The 24276-nt window shown below is 38.2% G+C and overlaps 1 protein-coding gene across 4 annotated transcripts in view; it reads left to right on the top strand.

Annotated features, from left to right (window-relative positions):
* LOC126267317 (cleavage and polyadenylation specificity factor 73) overlaps window positions 1–22744 on the top strand; it is a 67313-nt gene extending 44569 nt beyond the window's left edge. For all 4 annotated transcript variants that reach the window (XM_049972412.1, XM_049972413.1, XM_049972414.1 and 1 more), the window contains 4 exons: window positions 10864–11048; window positions 11234–11362; window positions 12172–12294; window positions 22628–22744. In XM_049972412.1, the coding sequence (XP_049828369.1) occupies window positions 10864–11048; window positions 11234–11362; window positions 12172–12294; window positions 22628–22732 (542 nt within the window). In that variant the 3' untranslated portion in view covers window positions 22733–22744. The remainder of the gene's footprint in view (window positions 1–10863; window positions 11049–11233; window positions 11363–12171; window positions 12295–22627) is intronic.
* The last annotated feature ends 1532 nt before the right edge of the window (window positions 22745–24276 follow it).

Raw genomic sequence — 24276 nt, 5'->3', positions numbered from 1 at the left:
CATATATTGTTCGTGTCTGTGGTCCTTAATACTGTTATCAGTAATGAACCTCTTGCATCTAACCACCTTGCATCCATCATCTCAATGTGCATGGCATCATGTCCACAGCTTGCTGTAATAGCTCCTGGAAACATTTGTAAGAGAGTCACAGTACTCAGTACTCTCCTTCTTGCTGGTGTCGAGGTGTAGTTTTGAGAAAACTTATTCCGTCCTTTGTACCTTGTTTCTTATTTCCCCTGCATTATAAGTTAGTTTTAACATTCACTAATAACTGGTTAGGATAATCTCTCTCTGTCTGGAAAGAAGTATACCTTGCTCCAGTGGTCGCTTCTGCAAGGTGCTCACCCCTTTGCAGCTGTACATTGCAACAGTGCCAAAATTATGATGTGCCCTATGATCACCCATGCTGGTCATGCTACATGCCGGAAGGATGCTGTAATCATGCCTGTCCTCAGTACAAGTCCATCATCTACAAACAACACCCATAATTCAATTCCTCACTAACGAATAATATACTCTACTCCCATCATCTGACATTCTTTTGTAACCTAGTGACTCCTGAGTTATGGCAACAAAATGGAAATTGATCTAAGTGATCTGTATACACAACATGTCAAAAAAACCATTACTTATCCATACAATGACATTAGACTGTTAACCTATCATTGGTTCTTTTCTACACACATTGTCATTAATACCTGAAATCCGACAACAACTTCATTTATCATTTGCAAAAAATCAACACACTTCAGTTTCTGTGGTATACAACCTAATAAATACACCTAAAGAAAATATAAACATCTTAATATACTACTACTTCTTTCATGACCTTAATGCATATGGCACTGTGCGTGCAGCTTGTGCTTGGCTGTGTGTGATTCTCTCTCTCTCTCTCTCTCTCTCTCTCTCTCTCTCTCTCTCTCTCTCTCACCCCCCCTCTCTCTCCCCCTCTCTCCCTCCCCCCCCCCCCTTTCTTGTTACCTCCTCACCCCTTTTTTGCGGGGATTGTGCATTTAGGCAACTGTAGTTTGACATTCACTGCCCAGGTCTTCTCAATAACTCAATATGGACCTTGGAACCAGGAATCATGTCCATGACACTTATCTCCCTTATTCCATAATAATACAAAATGTGTTGCTCTTCTTTGAACTTTCTCGGTGTATCACAAGCTGCAACATGGTCAAGAATTGAACAATGACCCAAATATATGGCCACAAATTTTTTGTCATCAGACCACCAGTTTTGGTCTATAATGACCATTTTCAGATCTGTTTTATAAAAACATGTCCTAATATACTGGAGCCATAGTAGCATCATCATATTTTAAACACAAAATTAGAGCCAGCATGATCAAATATATAAAAATAACATCATACGCAAGAATCATCTTGTCAGCAGCACTACTGTTCAAAACATACATACTCCATTAATCTATCTGGTAAGGATACCAGACCATGCAGCAGTACTCCAAAAAAGGACGGACAAGTGTAGTGTACATAGTCTCATCATTAGATCTGTAACATTTTCAAAGTGTTCTGCCAATAAAACACAGTCCTTGAGTTGCCTTCCCCACAACATTTTCTGTGTTTTCTTTCCAACTTAAATTGTTTTTAATTGTAATTCCTAGGTATTTAGTTGAATTTATGGGCTTAAGATTAGATTGATATATTGTGTAACCAAAGTTTAATGGATTTCTTGTAACACTCATATGGATGACTTCACCTTTTTTGTGATTTAGGGATTGCCAATTTTTGTACCATTCAGATATCTTTTCTAAATGGTTTTACGATTTGTTTTGATTTTCTGATGAGTTTACTAGACGATAAATGGCAGAATCATCTCCAAACAACCTAAGATGGCTACTCAGATTGTCTCCTAAATCATTTATGTAGACAAGGAACAGCAGAGGACCTATAACACTACCTCAGGGAACACCAGAAGTCATTGTGTCAAAAGCCTTTTGGAAATCTAGAAATACGGAATCAATTTGAAATCCCTTGTCAATAGCACTCAACCCTTCGTGTATGTAAAGAGCTAGTTGTGTTTCATAAGAACAGTGTTCTCTAAATCCGTGTTGACTGTGCGTCAGTAGACCGTTCTCTTCGAGGTAATTCATAAAAGTTCAAACATACTATACATTCCAAAATCCTGCTGTATACTGCCATTAATGATAAGCATCTGTAATTTAGTGGATAGCTCCTACTTTTCTTGACTATCTGTGTGACCTGTGCACCTTTCTAGTTTTTGGGTACAGATCTTTTATCGAGCGAGCGGTTGTGTATGAGTGTTAAGTATGGAGCTGCATCAGCAGTAGGAACCTAATTGGTATACAGTCTGGACCAGAAGACTTGGTTTTATTAAGTGCTTCACTACTTTGGGGGTGTCTGTTTCTAAGTTACTCATGTTGGCAGCTGTTTTTGATTCAACTTCTGGAATATTCACCTCATCTTTTTTAGTGAAAGAATTTTGAAAGGCTGTGTTTAGTGACTCTGCTTTCACAGCACTATCATCAATAGTATTTCCATTCCTATCATGCAGGAAGGCATCAACTGTGTCTTGCAGCTAGCACACTTTTATAGAATCTTTGCCAGGTTTCGAGATAAAGTTTCATTTTGGAAATTATTATAAGCATCTCACATAGATGTCTGCACTAAATTTTGAGCTTCTGTAAAAGTTTGCCAATCTTGGAAATTTTGTGTTTGTTTGAATTTGGAATGCTTTCTTTGTTATTTCTGCAACAACATCCTGACCCATTTTGTGTACCAAGGGGGATCAACTACAGTGTTTGTTAGTTTATGTGGTATAAATGTCTCAGTTGCTGTAGATACTATTTCTTTGAATTCAAGCCATCTCTTGTCTGCACTTACATTGTTAAATTGGAAGGAGTGGAGATTCTCTCTCAGGAAGGCTTCAAATGATTTTTTTTTCTGCTTTTTGAATAGGTGTATTTTTTGTCTACTTTTGGAAGATTTGGGAGTTACAATATTCAATCTCTCTACGACAGCCCTGTGTTCACTAATCTGTGTATCTGGTTTGATGCTTGTTATTAGCTCAGGATTTTGAAATGTCCTCCCTGATCCTTTTGAAAGGTTTACTAGCTATCGGCAAACTCTGTAGTGTCACACACTGATGGCTTAGTTCTGCTCATTGTGCACGTAACATGCAGTCTTTAACATACTGCTTTACATCTTGTGTCTGTGTTCTCCACCAGTAATTTTCGGCTGTTCATTGGTCCATGGTTTTATGCCTTCCATTACCACATAACATGCAGTCATGTACTTGAGTCAATACTTCTGCTCACAGTGTGAGAGAAACCATTATCTGACACCTAAAACATGTGTCTTACCTAATAAACACACCATCATAAATGGTGAATGTGTTGCAGGTAGTTTGCAATCCACATATACGATTTGTGCTCTGTGTCACTTTGCAGTGCTATGACATAGTGTACATATTACACCAATCTTTTGTTAATGCCATCTGCATTAGAGTACCTGTTATCAGGTTTATGAACTACTTCAAAATTGAACTTGCTCAGTTCCAACAGCCGTCATGTAAGTCTACTCAACAGATCCTTCAATCCCAATAACCACTTCGGTGCTGTGTGATTTGTCAAGGCTTTCAATTTTTCCCCATACAAATAGCTGCAGAAGTATGTAACACTGTGTATCCAGCTTGACATCTGTTCTCTTGTAGAGCAGTTGTCATTTTTATTCAATTGCTGTGATGCATAAGTGACGATGTTCCTTAGCTTTTACCTCTTCTAAAAACGCAAATTACCACATGACCGTTAGCTTCAAGTAATGAAATCAGCTCTTTCTTGTAACCAGGAAGTTGATGTTAATTCCATTAATTGTTCAAATGTCTTTTGCACTCCAGTGTCCAAAGGAACTGTACACCTCTCATTAGAAAGTACATGAGAGCTTGTGCTATTTCAACAAACCATGGGACAAATTTCCTAGATTAATCTGCTATCTCCAAAAATGACTGTAATTTCTTGTCTGTCTGAGGTGTTGGGGAAACTTCATACAGCATTCAGCGTTGGATCTGTTTTTACTCCATCTTAGCTAATTACATGTCCCAAGTAATACACTTTTTGTAGTGCAAAATGACGATTTCCTACACTAAGAGTTAAGTATGCTGAAAACTGTCTCTCAGAACTTCCCACAATTTTTGTACATGCTCTTTCATATTTACAGCAAATACAATAATATCATCTAAATACACTATACACTGTGTCAGCTTGAATATCCTGTGTCCAAGAACTGCTGAAATGTGGCAGATGCATTTTTGGAGAGAAAAAAAAAAACTGCACCAATACTGGTAATGGCCCCAAGCAGCTGTAAATGGAGTTTTTGGTTGTCTCCTATTGTCCTTCCAGATGTTGACTGCCACTGCCTGATCTATAGTGAACAAATACTTACAGTGCCCCAAATTATTAAGGGTTTCCATTATATATGGTATTGGATACGCTTCAGTAATCACACGGCCATTGAGGTATTTATAGTCACAGCAGAATCAATACTACCTAGTTCTGTCCAAACTTCTATTCAGTATCAATTTGCCTGAGTTGAGCACTCTTGTTGCTGTTTTTTACCATGTTTGCAAATTAAATTTGTTTTTTAACTGTGTGTGATAAAACAGAAAGTATTTCTTATTTATTTATTATGAAATGTTTTGAAACCTATGTGTCATCTTCTGTCACTCAAATTTATTGCTGTAAAATATTGTACAATGTTCATGATTCTTTATCTGTTTTAGGCTTAAAAACTATAACATGTGCACATTGTTCAGTTTCTTTCGATTGCTCACCTCAAAACTACATTGGTAATGAAAATCGATTTTTGTGTGTCGACATTTTTGTGTCCTCACCACTGATCTCACCATGAGATACCAAGGAAAAACACAGAAACTTCTATGGAAAAAAAAAATCTTCAAAATTGATATCACAAAAGTTCAAGCAAAATTATGGCACAAAAGAATTCCAAACCACCCAATTTAAATAGCTTACCTAAAAGATGCAAACACAACTACATAATTAGACCGGTAATTCACTTTAAAAATGTGCCATATTACCATGTATCTAGACACACACACACACAAACAGAATTTATGTTTTGCATAGGGCACAGTAAAATAAATTTAATCAGTACCACACCACAGGTGCACCCTACAAGCTGGTACTTTCCTCAGTTATTTTTCTTTAGTCACAAGTCTTGTGACTGGTTGCATGCAGTCTGCCACAGATTCCTGTCCTGCGTCAATCTCTTCATCTCAGAGTAGCGCTTGCATCCTATGTCATCAGCTATGTGCTGGATATATTCCAGTCTCCGTCTTTCTCTACAGTTTTCATCCTCTGTAGCTCCCTCCACAGCCATGTAAATAATTCCCTGATGGCTTAACAACTGTCATCTGGTCCCTTCGTCATGTCAGTGTTTTCCACATATTCCTTTCCTCTCTGATTCTGCGCAGAACCTCCTCATTTCTTATCCCATCAGCCCACCTAATTTTCAGCATTGGTCTGTAGCATCACATCTCATATGCTTTGATTCTCTTCAGTTTAAATTTTCCCATAGTACATGTTTCACTGTGCTCCAAACATACATTCTGAGAAATTTCTTCCTCAAATTAAGGCCTACATTTGATACTAGTTTACTTCTCTTGGTCAAAAAAGCATTTTTTGCCAGTGTTAGTCAGCTTTTGATGTCCTTGCTCCGATTGCTTAGGTTTCCTGCGTAGGTAGCAGAATTTCTTAACTTTGTGACCATTAATTGTGACGTTAAGTTTTCCACTGTTCTCATTTCTACTACTTCTCATTACTTTCATCTTTCTTCAGTTTATTCTCAATTCATATTCTGTATTCATTTGACTGTTCATCTCGTTCAGCAGCTTCTGTAATTCTTCTTCACTTTCACTGGTGATAGCACTGTCATCAGTGATCATTGATATCTCTTCTCCTTGAATTTCAGTTCCACACCTGGCCCTTTGTTTTAGTTCAACCATTGCTGCATTGGTGTATATGAGGTCTGTTCAAAAAATTCCAGAACTTTCGTAATTTTCGAACAATTGTATGTTCGAACGAAATGCAGTTGGCATCCCTGCACGTGCTGGTTTTTTGTGTGGAAAGTGCCAGAAATTTCATTGTTCTACATGTGTTAGTTATTGTTCGGTGCTGTATTGAGTAAAACTTTGTGTTGCATAGTTCACGAATTTCAAGATGGCAGAGTTAAAGGAGCAACACATCTGCTTTAAATTTTGTGTGAAACTCAGGAAAACCTTTACAGAGCCACACCAAATGATGCAAGAAGTCTACAGTGACAAATGCTTCAGCCGTACTCAGTCTTAAGGGTGACTCACATGGTTTAAATATGGCCAGACAGAAGTAAAATGTGACCCTCGATCAGGACGCTCTCTGCCATCTACTGATGATGCTCATGTGAGAAAAGCCAACAAAATTGTTCCTGTCAATCGAAGCCTGACTGTGCGAGAGATTGCAGAAGAATGTAATGTATCAATTGGATCACGTTATGAAATCCTGACACAGCATCTTTGCAATATTTCGTGATGCTGCCAAGTACTTCCCACAGCTCATGAGTCAAGACTAGAAAGACCTTTGCCTTGCAGTCTGTGAAGGGCTTTTGAATCGCGCAAATGAGAACAAGATGTTTCTTAAGAGAACTGTAACTTGTGATGAGACGTGGTTCTATTATTATGATGTTGAGACCCAGGTTCAATCTTCCCCTAAAGCCAAACTGATCATCATCTAACACATCCCAATTTTCTTTTCCATTCTTCTGTATAGTATTCTTGTCAGCAACTTGGATGCAAGAGCTGTTAAGCTGAATTTGTGAAAATTCTCGCACTTGTTAGCTCTTCCAGTCTTCAGAATTGTGTGGATTATATTTTTCCAAAAGTCCAATGGTATATCCCCAGACTCATACGTTGTACACACCAACATGAACAGCTGTTTAGTTGCTACTCCATCAAATGATTTTAGAAATTCTACTGGAATGTTATGTATCCCTTCTGCCTTATTTGATCTTAAGTCTTCCAAAGCGCCTTTAAATTCTGATTCTAATACTGGATACATTATCTCTTCTAAATCTACTCTTGTCTCTTCTTCTTTCACAGCAGAGGTTTTCAGTGTACACATTCCACCTATCCGCTCTCTGTTCTGCATTTAACAGTGGAATTCCTGTTGCACTGTTGATGTTACCACTGTTGCTTTTAGTTTCACCAAAGGTTGTTTTGACTTTTTTTTATGCTGAGTCAGTCCTTTCAACAATCATTTCTTTTTCGATTTTGTCATATTCTTCATGCAGCCAATTCACCTAACTCCCCTGCACTTCCTGTTTATTTCATTCCTTAGTGACTTGTATTTCTGTGTTCATGACCTTCCCTGAACATTTTTATATTTCCTTCTTACTTGGATCAACTGAAGTATTTCTTCGGTTCCACATGGTTTCTTCTCAGTTATCTTCTTTGCACCTGTGTCTTTCTTCCTAACTCTGTGATATCCTTTTTTTCGTAGAGGAGACCATTCCTCTTCAATTGAACTGCCTACTGAAATATTCATTATCACAGTATCTGTAGCCTCAGATAACTTTAAGTGTATCTCTTCATTCCATAGTACTTTTGTGTCTCAGTTCTGTGCACATTTATCCTTCCCGACTAATCTGCTAAATGCCAGCCTACTCTTCTTCACTACTACATAGTGATCTGAGTCTATATCTGCTTCTGGGTACGCATTACAGTCCAGGATCTGATTTCAGAATCTTTGTCTGACCATGATGTAATCTAACTGAAATCTTCCCATATCTCCTGGCCTTTTCCAAGTATATCCCCTCCTCTTGTATTCTTGAACAGAGTATTTGCTATTATTACCTGAAATTTATTACAGAACTCAATTGATTAGTCTTTCTCCTCTTTCATTCCTAGTACCAAGCTCATATTCTCCTGTAACCCTTTCTTCTTCTCCTTCCCCTACAACCGCATTCCAGTCCCACATGACTATTAGAATTTCACCTCCTTTTACATACTGAGTTACCCGTCAGTATGCTCGTATACTCCCCCCCCCCCCCCTCTCTCTCTCTCTCTCTCTCTATCTTCAGCTTGTGATGTTGGCATGTATATGTGTACTATTGTTGTTGATATGGGTTTGCTGCTGGTTCTGATGAGAACAATTGTGTCACTGAAATGTTCACAGTGACGCAATTTCTTCCGGTTCGTAATGAATCCTTCTCCCATTATATCATTTTCTACTACTGTTGATATTACCCTATACTCATCTGACCAGAAATCCTTGTCTTCTTGCCATTCACTTCTCTGACCCCCACTGAGCCTTTGCCTTTCCCTTTTGAGGTTTTCTAGCTTCCCAAGCATGTTCAAGCCTCTGACATCCCATGCCCCAACTTGTAAAATGTTACGGTTTCATTGGTTATGCACTCTTTTTCTTGTGGTCACTTCCCCCTTGGCAATCCCCTTCCGGATATCCGAATGGGGGAGTATTCTGGAATCTCTTGCCAATGTAGAGATCATCATGACACGTCTTCAGATACAGGCCACATGTCCTGTTGATGAACATTATGTGTCTTTAGTGCAGTGGTGTCCATGGCATTCTGCATCCTCATGACGTTCATCATTGCTGATTCTTCCACCTTTAGGGGCAGTTTCCCACTCCATGGACAAGAGAGTGTTCTGAACCTGTGTCCGCTCATCCACCCTCTTTGAGAAAGCTGTTGGCAGAATGAGGGTGAATTCTTGTGCCGGAAATCTCCAGCGACCAATGCTGATTTTTATTTAAAACTAAAGCAGAGGCAGGGCTCAAACCTGGGGCTCAGGACATTTTGATTAATAGTCAGAGACACTACCCATAGACCATTGGTGTGATTATTGTTAACGAGTGCCAGCATTACCGATAGTAAGTGATGGGGCATTCTGTATGGCCTTTAGTACACAGGTGATTAATTCCCAGTTGGGATCCTGTGCTGTGTTACCTGGGTTGCTCGTAATGACCCATGAGGATTAAATAGTTCCTTGAAATCTGACAGTAACTTCTCTGTTATTAATCTCTCTGTCCGTTTTAAAGTCTCCACTTTTTGACATAATACATTTATAATATCTTAGACAAATTGATATGATCAGTCCCAGCATTATAAGTACCTCCTGTATGTGTACAGTGCTGCTGTGCACAAAACCCTGTGCTCTGTCTAGCTCTTCAGTTTCTTCCAGTGGTTCCACAAAACACAATATTTTTACACGTAGTTCCATTCCTAAGTTCATCTACAGTGTGGTACTTTATCGTGCAAATTGATTCTTAGTAGTTGTGTATGCTGCTTAACTGATCCATCTTTCATGAGAGATGGATGACCTGTGTGGCAATGTGGCTCTGACAGCAGGTTTTCCCATATGGAACAATGCTCCCCTCTCCCCTTTGAGTTCTACCATGCGTTGACCATGACCAGTTTTAACGTGATGCTTATATAGAAAATCTGGCCCTAGGTTTGCACTATACTCTTAACCTATATGGAACAAAAGTCCATCTTTTCCCAGAAATGCTTTGTTCTCACATGAAACCTTAATATCACTGAGTCTAGCAACTGTACATCATTACCCCGAACTCCATATATCCAATTTCATGGGTTATTTTCCATGAGGTCCAGACTTACCATAGGTACATGAGAACTTGTGTCTAACAAAATTCTAAGCTTCCAATCCTTTACTATACCAATCGAGCAACACTCTGCATTCGCGTACATTTTTGCAGTGTTAAAATTGACTGGGAGTGCCACTTGGCAGACTTGGAGCTGCCATTGCCATTTATTGTCTGATTATTTGTATTTCGTCCTTTCCCATTGTGATCTTTACTTCTGTGGTCTCACTCTCAGTGTCACACTCTTCCACATCTCTTACATTATGTCTGATAACACTCTGTTCATATGTGGCCTGAAAGTCCACACGATAGAACTTCGTGTCATAGAAAAGAAATTTCTGTTATTACAGACTCTAGCAGGCATGTCTATTTTGTCCAAAGTGTTAGCAAAGCCTGGGTACATGTAGTACAAATCAGTATATATTAAATGTCGGATTTCATCAAATTGATACGAAATTAATACATCTGTGTGTTGGGTGAGACCTGTTTGCAAAGATAAGTATATAATTTCTCTCTCTCTCTCTCTCTCTCTCTCTCTCTCTCTCTCTCTCTCTCTCTCTCCTACCGAGCGAGGTGGTGCAGTGGCTAGCACATTGGACTTGCATTCAGGAAGACGACGGTTCAATCCTGCGTCCGGCCATCCTGATTTGGGTTTTCCGTGATCTCCCTAAATCCTAAATAACTCCAGGCAAATGCTGGGATGGTAGCTTTGAAAGGGCACAGCAAACTTTCTTCCCCGTCCTTCCCTAATGAGACCGATGACCTCGCTGTCTGGTTTCCTCCCCCAAACAACCCAACCCCAACCCTTTTCTTCTCTCTCTCTCTCTCTCTCTCTCTCTCTCTATCTCCCTCCCCCCCCCCCCCCCCCCTCTCTCTCTCTCTCTCTCTCTCTCTCTCTCTCTCTCTCTCTCTCTCTCTCTCTGTCTGTGCCCTGCCATGTCTATTGCTGGATAGACCCTGATTATTTGGAGATATTCTGAAAAACAAAATTCCATTTATAACTTATGTTGGTTTAGTTTTAAAATATGTTCAATAATATGAATAAAAAAAGGTGCACAACAAATCTTTTGTTTGCATTCAAGAACAAAATGGGTAAAAGAGAATTTGTGTTGGCAACTCTTTTTATAAAAGACTTAAAAATAAAAGTAGTTGTCCTATAATATTAAGGATTTTTATTCCCTTTTTGCTATAAAGTTTTTCAAATATTGCAGAGTATACAGACATGAGTATGAGTCAAGTTATGCAGCGCCAGAGTGTGCACTACTCTGGGTCCTTGCCTGTCCTCAGGCATCTTTTAACGCAAACGGCAGGCAATATTGAGATACTAGAGGAGAAGAAGTTCCGCATATTTCAGGCTGTGGAACTCACATTCGAAAACAAGATAATTACACTTGAGGTAATTTTAAGTTCATCATAAACTACTATTTGACATATTTATGGTTGATAAAGGCAATTTCATTTTCCATAATTAAGTCAAACCTTTGCAATAACACTCTCATTTATGAAATATTATCTCGAGTGATTTACGTATGCTGCAGATTGTGCATAATGTTTAATAATATTATTTTCTTTTTTCTTTAGTGGCTTGCAACTCCAGTTAATGATATGTATGCTGATGCTGTTCTTACTGCAGTTTTACAAGCAGAAACCTTGGAATCCTCGTCAACATATTTCCCCCTTCAAGCAAAGATGGATAGAATGCACTTCAAGGTAAGGATTGAAAAGTGAACTTGCGCACGGTGTCTCTCTCTCACACACACACACACACACACACACACACACTCTCTCTCTCTCTCTCTCTCTCTCTCTCTCTGTGTGTGTGTGTGTGTGTGTGTGTGTGTGTGTGTGTGTGTGTGTGTGTGTGTTGTCTAATTCTGATGAAGGCCATTTTGGCCAAAAGTTTACTTGTTTGACAGTACCATTGTTGTACCTGTCTGCAACTCAGCATTTCTGCAACATGGAGAGTAGCAACCTATTGTTTTCATAATATTCTCATTATTCATTATGGAGAGTTAAGAACAAATTTAGTGTTCCTTCCATGTATATTTTTGTGCTAATTTCACCACAACCCAAATTTATTTGAAGAAAAATATTTCCACGTATGAAACCAGATATTACAAAAAGTTTCTTTCTCCCCCTCCCTGACCACATATTAAAGCCCTAAGCTCAGATTTCACAATACGTTTTCCTGAAAAAAATCTGTTATAAACTAAATGGAAGAAATGTTTGCTGTATGGAGCTAGGGACACTGGAGAAGGCACGTAACAATGTACTAAATGCTTCTATTACTTATAGGAATTTCCACTCGATAATGTAAAATTTGCACATACGATACTGTACTTTGTTTTCTGTGCATCAGCATTTCATATTAATCTGTAAGAAATTTTTTCAACGACTGTAGTACTTTAATAATATAATTATAAATTTTGGCAGGTGTCCTGCATTGCAAATTTCATTTGTATTTAATGGGATAGTAAAGTTCTGGTTCTGATATGTCAAAGTATCCATTATTTTTATAGGAATGCCTGATAGAAATGCTGCAAGAAATGTTTGGAGAAGATTCTGTCCCCAAGATCTTTAAAGGGGAAAAGCTTTATGTGACAGTTGATGGAAGGAAAGCTAATATAGATCTTGTAAACTTGGTAAGTAAAATCCTTATTCAACTGATGCATAAAATACTTTGTAGTTACTACCAAAATAATGAGTGGTGATTCACTAAAACACATTGTTTCTATTTACATTTATTTTTTATGGTTTATCAGATTGTCAGTGCTTTTATGGTTGTCTGTCAAGTGTTCAGACACGCACACACCAGTAGAATCATCTTTGAGATTCATTTGTTGTTTGTGAAACAAGCAATTATTTGTATGAAATAAGTCATTAGTGCACATGATGGTAGACTCAGAACATCAGGATACATGGTGATTTTCTTGCTTTGGACAGAGAGAAAAAAAAAAAACTAAATATTTGTAGCAGTCCTTCATTTTTTAGCGAAGGCTACCAGTTGATGTATTCAATGTTTTATAATCCACCATAAAAAAAGACTCATCCTGTGCACATTGTGCACGCCTGTATTACATAACTACTCTTAAACTTGTCTGCAAATTCTGTGTACAAGGTATGTTCAGAAAGTAAGATTTTCTTTGTTTTGTTTTTGGCAATTGTGCATTGTTTTAAAGAAATTACAGGATATTGTCGGTATACTTGTTGACTACTTTGCCACGTAATTATCATCCCGTTCAAGGCACATGGTGAATCGTGGCACAACCTTTTATCCCCTCCTCAAAGAACTCTCCCAACAATTTCTGTCCCCACTTCAGAACCTATTACTGCACCTGAGAAATATGGGGAGTAGTTCAAAACATCCCAAGCGAATGAGTCCAAGAGTGACTTGGTGGCTAAGGCTGCACGAGGATGGGCGTTGTCTTGCAACAAGAACACTTCTCTTGTCAGTATTCCCCTCCTTTTGAGGTTTTTTTTATAGGTCTCACAGTACCATTGTGCATTGAATATTGACGGTCTCTTCATGAAGCAGAAATGTGAGCAAAACTATGCCTTTCAGTTCCAAAACACTGAGGTCATGATTTTATGGCCCAAAATTGTGGTTTTGATTTTCTTGGCAGATGGCGAATTGGTGTGACGCGACTGTGAAAACTGTCGTTTTGTCTCGGGCATGTAATGAGCCAAATTACTGCGACTGGAGATGAAGAGCTCCGAAAATTCTCACCGTCCAATTCAGGTCTCTCAAGAAACTCTGGCACTATTGATTCAGTTTTTTTTTTTCCTACACTATCTTGCTCACTTTTTTCCAGTATCCTAGTGTTTCCCATTTCTGTGAGTGTCTCGTATCATCGGTCTCATTAGGGAAGGATGGGGAAGAAAGTTTGCTGTGCCCTTTCAAAGTTGTGGAAACATCGCAGAAATTTCGTACACTGTCAAGTGGTGGTCTTCACAAATGGTTTCCTCAATTTTTCGCAGCAACTCATCCTTCAAAATGGAATGTTTTCCACTCCTCTGGTCATCATGAACATATGTTCTACCTCCACTAAGCTCCCTTAGACTTGTGAAAAAAATTTTGATCGGTATTATTCCATACATGAGTAGGAAGCGGATCACAGCATGTGGTTTGCACTTGGTGGAAGTTTTTGCCGACGTCTTTCACGCAAATGGACACTATAGTGTGAGTTCACGTACTATCGTGTTCCCTCACTACACAGTGGTGCCAGCCCTCAAAATAACAAAAACCACAACCCGTTGTGGTCACATTCACTTACTTTCTGAACATGCATCATTGCAACAAGGTTGCACAAACCTGTCATCTCCCATATGTTGGCTGGCCACAGTGACTCCTGCAGTGTTGTAATGTGTGAACACTCTCATTTGAGGTGATTGACAAATCATAACCAAACACCTCATAGCACAACTGGACATCTCTGTTGATAGTGCTGACACATTTTTCCACCAGTTGGGATACTGAGAGGTGTGCACCCCCTCTTTGATGCCTAACAGAAGACCATAAAGAACAATTAAGTATCATCTGTGAAATTGCTTGCATGCTAAGAGGCTGATGATGGATTTTTCTTCTTCTTCTTCTTCATCTTTTTTTGAACATGTTGCAGGTGATGAAACAGGGGTTCATCATTTTGAACTGAAAACAAAACAGCAATATATGGAGTGGCCCCAGACTGTCCCTCTTCCAAAGAAAAAGTTCAAAACTACACCCTCAGGCTGTAGAGTCATGGCAACCATTATGTGGAACTCTTGAAGGGGTTATTTTATTTGATGTTCTGTCTCATGGTGCAACAGTCAACTCTGAAGTGTATTATGCTACCCTCAGGAAATTGAAGAAACGACTTCAGTGTGTTCATCGCTACAAAAATGCAAATGGACTTCTCCTTCCCCACGATAATGTGTGGCCTTACACAAGTTTGTGCACCCAAGAGGAGCTCACAAAACTTCTTCCTCATCCACCCTACGGCCCAGATCTCACACCTGCTGACTTCCATTTGTTAGGCCTAATGAAGGATGCAGTCCAAAGGAACAGAACATGGATGATGGGGACATTATTGATGCAGCAAGATGTTGGCTCTGACATCAAACAGTGGAGCGGTACCATGTGAGCATACAGGCTGTCCCAGAAGGGTAGTGTAAGGCCATTGATTGAATGAAGATTATGTTGGAAAAAAGGCTTTTGTAGCCAAAAGAGTGGGGAATAGTATGGTGTATTGGAATCCTGAATAAATCTAACCTGCTTTTTTGGGGGGGGGGGGGGGGGGGAGTGTTGCATTACTTATTGACTGCCCCTTGTGTATTATGTTTATAAGAATGAAGTTTGTACAGCTGCAGGTACATTATATTGCCTGTAACAAATTCTCTTTTGTATTTCAGCATTGAAGAATGCACATATTTCTTGGGAGACAAAAAACTTCCTAGTTTTTACCAAAACCGGTCATCCACTGTACAGTATTTTATTACGATCTTGGTTAAGAAGTTTGCTTCTCTTAAGAAAGCAAACACAAATCGCCTCTTCATACTCAGTATTAGTAAACTAATGAATACACATATATTACTTCAAAATAATTGAATATTTTAGTGCATATAAACGTATCTACAGTAGCTAGATGCTTTATTTTGCATTATTATGTGCACTCACTCAGTGACACAGATTGATAGGTAAAGCCACATGTTCCTCTACCAATTTTTCTGTAATTGTGGTCAGAGGCTGGATAATTGACATACTACTAACACTCTAGTTCATCCAAGAAGATGTTTTATAAGATTCTTCTCTGAAGGCAATCCAGCATATCCATCCAAGGTGTATATGCCATGGGAATTTTTTAGAATTCAAGGAACTTTCCATTATTTTAGTTCTCCGTTAAATTTTTGTAATTTTTTGACTGGTAAGAATTAATATTCTAACGAAGAATTGTACTTTAGCCTGCTACTGCAGAATAATACTGCAGCAGTAAAACATAAATGAAAGAAAACATCAAAATAAAACAAGTTGCAAAGAAAGTGCACCATTTACACCAACAAAACATAGTGCACACACAAGCATCTGTTGACAGCAAAATGTGTCAAAGGCATTAGGGTGAAGGCTTTTGTAACAGCAAACTGCTTTCGATGAGTGTGATGTCACGACTCTTTAAATTAGGTTCGTTTGAGGAGTTGCAGTGGGTTTGTGTGCATGCACAGAGCTGAAGTCTTGTATGAGCACTGCCTTCTCCTACTTTTGGCAACTGGAAGTATGGCTGTTAGCTGTATAAGAAGTAGCAGCAAGCAGCCAGATTCCACCCGGAAAAATTTTCCTGCTATGCCCAAGCTGCCTGATTTGCACGTATCCAGAGGAGTCTGAGTTGTAGTGGGCGGTGGTCTCCACATGACCCATGTTTATGTTTTGTGGTTTTGCTGTTTTCATTGACAATGCTCACGTGAAAACAAAATGGATTTCTGTGGCTGAGAGATATCAAGTGAGTTAAAATGACCAAAATATGTTGTTAGTTTCAGTTGTGCAATTTTTATTTTTGGCAACCAAGCAGTGATTGCCTTGTAGAACAATGAATTTATTTTGTTGATTTGCTAGATAAATTTGGCTTTTATTACTCTTCCCCACAGAGGCAGTCAATTAATTTGAAACGAAATGTTTCATGTCACACTATCAGCTAGTTACAACTGTTCACTGAAATTCGAGTGCATGTTTTCCTCTTCTGTCACACATGGCATTATGCTATAATAAAAAATCAAACATGAGCTAACACAGTACTGGTACTTCAAAGAAATTGGCATCCAAAAAGCCCCACTGAAAAGCTTAACACCAGGTAGGGGCCTTCTTCATTGCGAGCCTGAATATACAAATGAGCAATTTAAGCCAAAATATGCATTTTACTTTGGTTTACGAAATTCTGATACTCTTGGAATATTCTTTGGTGTTTTGTTTCTTTTATGACATAATGTAAGAGCTTTTAATTTTTCCCGTGCAGGGTAACTGCGCACTCTAAGGTGCCTTGCGGCAGTTAGCGCGGCTTAGGACTGACTATGTCATGTGTCCTATACTCTGAAAATCTTCTGTCATTGGCTGGTGAGATCACGTGATGTGAGCTATGATTGGCTGACAAAAGTGCATTGCAGATTCTATTTTGATACTTTGGAAACTAATTTGCTGTGCTTGGTGGTATTCATATTTATAATTTTGTAATACGAAAATATGCAATGCGCATGTTGCTGTGCATCAAAGATCTTTCCAGTACACGGCTTTAATACTGGGAAGTTCTATGTTGGTGTATAAAACCTTTATTATTCAAAGGATTGATAAGTTTTACAGTTCTAAGTGAAAGTGCGCTGTCACTTATTATGGAAAAAGTGTATTTTCACCCACAAAAAAGTGTATTTTCACATGGAAAAAAGTATATTTTCACACGGGAAAAAGTGTATTTTCATCTGGAAAAAAGCATAATTTCATCTGGGAAAAACTGCATTTTCAGCCAGGAAAACATCTAGGGAAAAGTATATTTTTAACAGAATAGATCTGGGAATTTGTTTTCCTTGTCTGCGTATACATCCTGCCATCTGATTTTCTTAGAAATTGTAACGTAGTAAATCTTGTTTTATTAATATACTATATTAAATAAAATCGTCATACCTCAAGAACAGCTTGCATTAGAGCATCAAACTACACAGTTGGCCATGGGGCATGATGGGAATTCATATGTGCATGCGCGCATCCCTTATTGTTGTCAGCCATTTGCACATGAAAATGTCACGGTGCAGTGTGTCCGAGCAAATAGCGCTCATGAAGGCCTAGCCTACAATGCAAGCAATAACAGCCCCATTGCAGCTCAAAGGACGTTTGCGACTGAGTTCAAGCTGAAGGCAACTGGTTCAAGTGTGCTAACAAACAAGAATTTGATTCACAAGTTTGAGAGAACGGGTGGTGTTCATCATGACAGTGTTGGCAATGTCAGCCGTCCAAAAAGGGTGAAAATGCGTGAAAACATCAAGAAGACATACACTGTGTTTCAAATCAGACGAGCTGCACAACAAGTGTGAATCAACCGGGAGTCACTGCGACAAATTACTGTTGAATACCTGCATCTCTTCCCAGACAAAATTCAACCCCATCAGCCATTAAGGCCCAGGGCCATGGAACAGTGGTTGTGTTTCACCCACAGTACTGTCCACAGAATTGACAAACAGGATTTTGATGCGAATATGGTTTTGTTCAGCGATGAAGTCAACTTTTATTTCGATGAGTTCATCAAAGAAGTGAAATTGGTGCATTTGGGGGACTGAATTCACATTTTGTGATCGAGAAGTTTCTTCAACCTCAGTGGGTGACTGTGTAGTCTGCAGTATCCAGTCACGGAATAGTCAGTGTGATATTCCTTGATGGAATGGTGACTACGGAATGCTACGTGAAGGTTCTCGAAGATAATTTCATCCCCGTTATCCAAAGCGACCCTGATTTTGACAAGATGTGTTTCATGCAAGGCGGAGCGTAACTCCATCGAAGCAGGAGAGTGTTTGATGTTGTGGAAGAGCACTTTGGGGTCCGCATTCTGGCTCTGGGGTACCCATAGGCCTCTGTCATATTCTCCAGATCTGAGTACATACCACTCCTTTTTGTGGGGCTATCTTAAAGACAAGGTGTACAGCAATAATCCCAAAACCATTGCTGAGCTGAAAACAGTCATTCAGGAGGCCATCAACAACATTGGTGTTCCAACGCGTCAGTGGGTTGTGCAGAATTTCACTGCTCATCAGCACCACATCATCGCCAATGATAGTGGGCATATCGAACATGTCATAACCTGAATCCAAATATCTGTAGTGATATTTACATGTTGAGTAAAGTGTGTGCATGCCATAGTTTGTCACTTTTTTCCACCCTGTAGGAATATCATTATTTTGAAAGAGAAAAAAGTATGATCAGAAACTGTTATCTCAATGTGAGGAGCAGGCTACTGTCAAAAATGTTTATAACATTTTTCGTTCAAGCAACATGAATCATCCAAACCCAAACCAGGAAGAAAAACTCAAGGTCGTCATGCCAATGCCACCAAATTTCGTTACTGTCATGAAACACAAAGATAAATACTGTTCATTATGAGTGTATCATCACTTACTGTGATCACCACTCCATAAGATTTTCTTTTATAACATTTGTGAAACAATAGTGGTATTATATGTCCTATTTTAAGTCACACCTGTTGATGGACCATTCTGTCACTAACCTTTGTATCTGAGCTGCTAGTGTCTTCTGCAATAGGAAACTTGGTTGGCTCATAAAGTGCACTTTGAGTTAGACATTCTCCATCATTTAAATTTTTAGACCTGCCATATTATATGTAATTATTCACCAATGCTTCCACATTGCAAAAGTAAGCTAACTAACAGTGAAGTGGAGCACATACAGTTTTTGTCAAATTTCTCTGACAGAATGCATGAACTTGTGGATTCCTTCAATCATAAAAACTTCTAATTCAATTCGCTCTGTTGACTTATTCTTACAAAAAATCAGTCTATTATGTTGGATAATTCGTTCTGTATTATATACAGAGGCATAGTATTATATTGCTCATATTTTTTATGTGAAGTGTTTGAAGACTTTGGACCACATAAATTATTTTGTCATAACTTTTTTTTCCTAAGGGATGGTATTAAACAGTTATTCGATACCTTCAAAAGGATTAGTGAATCACTATTTTTAATGATGTCTGCTATTGTCGTGTTCAGTTCTAATTATATTACTGGTTAAGCTGTAAATTTTTGAAAGAGACATCAGATAACTATTGTTAGTAGACACAGTACTCGATACTTGTTTAAGCTCACTTTGTAGTCAGCATGCCAAATTCTTAATAATAATAATAATATTTATTCAACATCGAATAATCAAATACAGTCCCTAGAAATAATACAGATTATTCTTCTGAATACGTCAGTTTATAAATTACAAACTAAAGATTTGTTTGTATTAATAAATTTTACATTTTGATGGATTTTACATTTGGTAGTATACAATCACAATATTACAAATATTGTTTTTATCAACATGATATTACTTAAAACTATGAGCTTGACATACTTATGAAGCACTTTTCATACAGATATAATACTTGTCTAAGGAATAAAAAGAGTTTTCAATTAGAATTCTTTTTAGCTGATCTTTTAATTTGTTAGTAGAAAGGGTTGTGAGATTTTATGGTAGGGCATTGGCTAGTTTCAGCCTAGCATGAAGAGCATTTTTTTTCATATAAAGCTGTTCTGTGGCTATTTACATGATATCTGAACTTTTGCCTCGTATTGTGCTGGTGCAGGTCACAGTTGGTCAGCATGCCAAGATCTTAATCATCAAAGTTAAAAAGGATGTTATGAATATAAAATATTTTTGTGGGCATCACAGATATTATCTGTTCAGCAACTGTCTTTGTGTATTTCATGTTGTCACTGCCTGAAATTTTTGTTTGCATATCTACACAACTTTTTTTCTTTCTTTTTTTTAAAGAAGTGATTACATTCATCATTTTTATTTGATGTATTTAATGATCCATGACATCATCATCTTTATCGTTTTAACATCCGCTGCAGGATAAAGGCCTGCTTTGGAGTTTTCCAGGCACTATTGTCTTTAACTATAGACATCCATTTTTAGTCCTGCATGTTTTCTAACATCACCCACTCACCTTTGATTAAGTTGTCTTCTTTTCTTATCTTTTGGAACATAACAAAAAAAAAAAAAAACCTTGGTTACTGGCTACCTCTTTTCTCCCCTCCATTCCATTTTCAGTACAGACCTAATTATATCTTTCACCCCAGGCAATGATACATTTGTTTGATTTTCTGCTTCTCTGAGTAATTCATACGTATATCGTCATTGATCGTTTTTAAGGTGTTGTCTGTCTCAGAATTACCTCACTCTTTTTACCCAGAATTTAACCACAAAAAATTAGGGTGGAGCTTATCTGCATAACCCTAATATTTTGTTGTGTTGCTGTGGCATAGAAACTTCTGTAATGAGTGGTAACACTAAAAGAAAGTCATTAACAAACTTTGGTATTTGACACAGTCATGGTGCAGATTTCAAATGCACAGTTATTACTCATCTTTGATTAAGTTGCCTTTTTTCTTATCTCTTGGAACGTAACAAATAATAATAATCTTCGTTTATCTACTATCAGTTCCTCTGGGTACATCTTTTCATTTTCATTACAGACCTAATTATATCTGTCACTCCAGGCTTTTAAATGATCCACTGTTTGATTTTCTGCTTCTCTGAGTAATTCCTAACATATATCTTAATTGATCGTTTTCTGTGTACCTTAGTGTCCCAAAATTATCTCATACCTTTTACCCAGAATTTAACCACAAAAAATTAGGGTGCAGCTTATCTGCATTACCCTTCAAATACTGTTGTATTGTCATGTCATAGAAACTTCTCTAATGAGAAGTAACACTGAAAGAAAGTCATCAACAAGCTTTGGATTTGGCACAGCCATGGTGCAAATTTCAGACGTACAGTTATTCGTTATGCAGCATATAGATAAGCTGACAAGAAGTATGGTTTGGATTAGTCTAATGAGTAGAGTTGATTGTATTGGAGAATAAGCTGCAAACTACCATGTGTTTAAGGAAGTATGAAAGAGGCTCAGAAGCTGAGAAATATCGTGGACTTGAATCCAGATTCTTTCCTTTGTCCAAGAAAAAAAGAAAGTTGCAAACTGATGCATAATCCAGTTAAAGGCCATGAGAAGTGCAAACAGTTTAAACATATCACAGGCGGAATTCTGTGGGAGTATCGGTCGCCATACATGTTCATGCTAGAAGTGACCTCTCTAACCAACTACCTTATGCGCTGTTGGAGAACGCTAGAAAATTTTACTGAGAAACATATCAACTTCCAGAGGCATATTGTCCAAATACAGTGGCAACACTCTTACCCACTACACTAGGTTGTACCAGCTACTGTGCCCACCCCACTGGCAGCATTGTACAGATGTGGGCATGTAGTTGACATGTGGGCAGGTGAGTAAAGCCACTTGATAGTTAGCTATACTGGATGCACCTGCCCACCGGTGAGCTGACAGGAACTTGAAGGTGAAAACACTCTAATTGAGAAACAAAAAAAGTAACCATGCTGTTAGCAGTTACTGCTGTGAGAAGAAACCAAGGAAAGTTTCCCAAAATGGTTAGTGACTTCATGTCAAAAAAAAAGGGGGGGGGGCAGGATGACAACAGAATTAATGAAGGACTGGCGTGCTGCTGTTTAGAATCACAGACCTGGTTCACTGCTCCATTGGTGTGCTAGTGTCAGATTCCTTCAAAGGTCGCCTCACATCTAAGGTAAAGAATAAAGTTGCTGCACTGAATACAGACTATACTCTGGAGACATAACTTCAAAACCGCAGGTGCATGATGTGATCGTAAACAAGCCTTTTAGAGGCTATAGGAAAACACTATTCCATTTGTTTTTTAGAAGGGGATCACGCACCTACTCCATCTGACAATATTAAAAATCCGTCACTCACTATCATGTGTGAAAGAATACTCTCTTCATGGTGCACAGTATTGCCAGATTATATCATCAAAGGTTTCAAAACGTGCTGTTTTCCAATCTTCTGGATGCTATTGAGGACAACATACTTGGGAAATAGGGTGTTGGGAAAAGATACATACTGTTAATGAAGTGAACATTAATATCTTTGAAGATGGTGATTAGAAGGGTGATTTTTGTGCATTTATCAACATTACAACATTTAAAAATGTGATTAAGAGTGACCATATTGTGAACAGTTTTTGTAAATGGGTAATGTGCCAAATTTTTCTGAGTTCCTCTCCTCCCCCCCTCCCCTTTCCCTGTCCTGGCTGTGTTTGCGCGCACACCATTGTGTGTGTGTGTGTGTGTTTTATAATTAACGATTTTGCTACAGCATTTATAGTTCAGTGCTAGTGCTTATTACTCAGCATTTCTTTTCATTTTAGGATGTGGTCTGCGAAGAAGATGAAACATTCCAACAGATCGTCCAGACAGCTGTAACAAAATTGTATCAATCTCTGGCACCTCCCAAGACTGAAAATAAAACATAGCTGTTCATGAAACTTCCATTTGTAATTCATTATGAAAATTCTAATTTTATTGTTAACACAGCACAACAACAGAAGAAATAACTTCATTTGAATTGAAATGCTGAAAAATATAAGAATACCTGCCATTACATGAAAAGTGAAAAGTAAAGTGTTTCAAGAACAAAGAGAAAGAAAAACAGCATACAAGAAAGGTTTAAGTAAGTGTGTGTGCGTAGGGGGGGGGGGGGGGGGGGGGGGAGAGAATTATTTGGAAACCAAGAAAAAATGTAAGTTAGCTAGGCCCAAATTGTAAGCAAATTGTTTCAACTGACGTGGCTCCTTTCTTTTAGTTTAGTTTTTTTTTTAGCCTATTAATTGTGTAGATGTCAAAACTACTAAGTAGGATCATTCTGTTTAGTGGGTTTTTTAAGTCTTTAACATAAATTGTGTTACTGCTGCTTATGTCAGCCCCCCTCCCTTTTCTGGAAAAAAATTGCATTTCTTTTTATCTGTTTGTATTGTAAAATTTATTTACCTTCAAATAAATACTTATGTAATACATCGTTATTACACTATATGATACAGATGAAATCATTCTGATCAAAGTTGTAAGAAATTTTTGCTTATACAATTATACAGTTTGGTCTCACAAATAGGGTTTTCCCAAATTGCGTAAAATTGTGATACTCTGTTGGTAAGAATGATAGTGTGCAGTGTAAATATATTGACACAACATACTGTACATTTAATTTCATGATATTGGAGTATCCAAAGTGGAATACAGATAATGGAATGAGTCAAGATAACCATTCACTACATAGTAGGGGTACTGAATAGTAACTCTGGATATTCTGCAGACCACAGAGCTGCGTTGTCCTGGTGCTAGGATACAGGTAAGGCAGTTCTGTCTGTATTTTTTGTCAGTGGTTTAGTCTGTAGAAGAAAATAAGTTCAGAAGACAAGCTACTGTTCTTCTTTTATTGCGTATCTCCTGTTAAACATCTGTGCAATGTGTTGTACCATTATGTTTATTCATTCAGCTGATCTTATGTCTGTTTTATATGTACACACTTATGAGGGTAGGTCATAAAGTTCATACCTATGGCGAGAAATAATGTGACTGTCTGAATGTGTGCATATGTATTGGAACCACAGTTTGTTTTTATGTTGTTTGTGCAGTTTTTGAGTTGTGACAGGTAATATGGCTGTATGTGTATTGATTGCTGGTTGGCATTTGTAAAGGAAATTTAGGATGAAATGGTGAATTCTTTACAGACGAATGGAAAAACTGGTAGATGCGGACCTCGGGGAGGATCAGTTTGGATTCCGTCGAAATGTTGGAACACGTGAGGCAATACTGACCTTACGACTTATCTTAGAAGAAAGATTAAGAAAAGGCAAACCTACGTTTCTAGCATTTGTAGACTTAGAGAAAGCTTTTGACAATATTGACTGGAATACTCTTTTTCAAATTCTAAAGGTGGCAGGGGTAAAATACAGGGAGCGAAAGGCTATTTACAATTTGTACAGAAACCAGATGGCAGTCATAAAAGTCGAGGGGCATG

Source organism: Schistocerca gregaria, chromosome 4, assembly GCF_023897955.1.
Source record: "Schistocerca gregaria isolate iqSchGreg1 chromosome 4, iqSchGreg1.2, whole genome shotgun sequence".
Taxonomy (NCBI): domain Eukaryota; kingdom Metazoa; phylum Arthropoda; class Insecta; order Orthoptera; family Acrididae; genus Schistocerca; species Schistocerca gregaria.
This window is presented reverse-complemented; position numbering and strand designations above follow the sequence as displayed.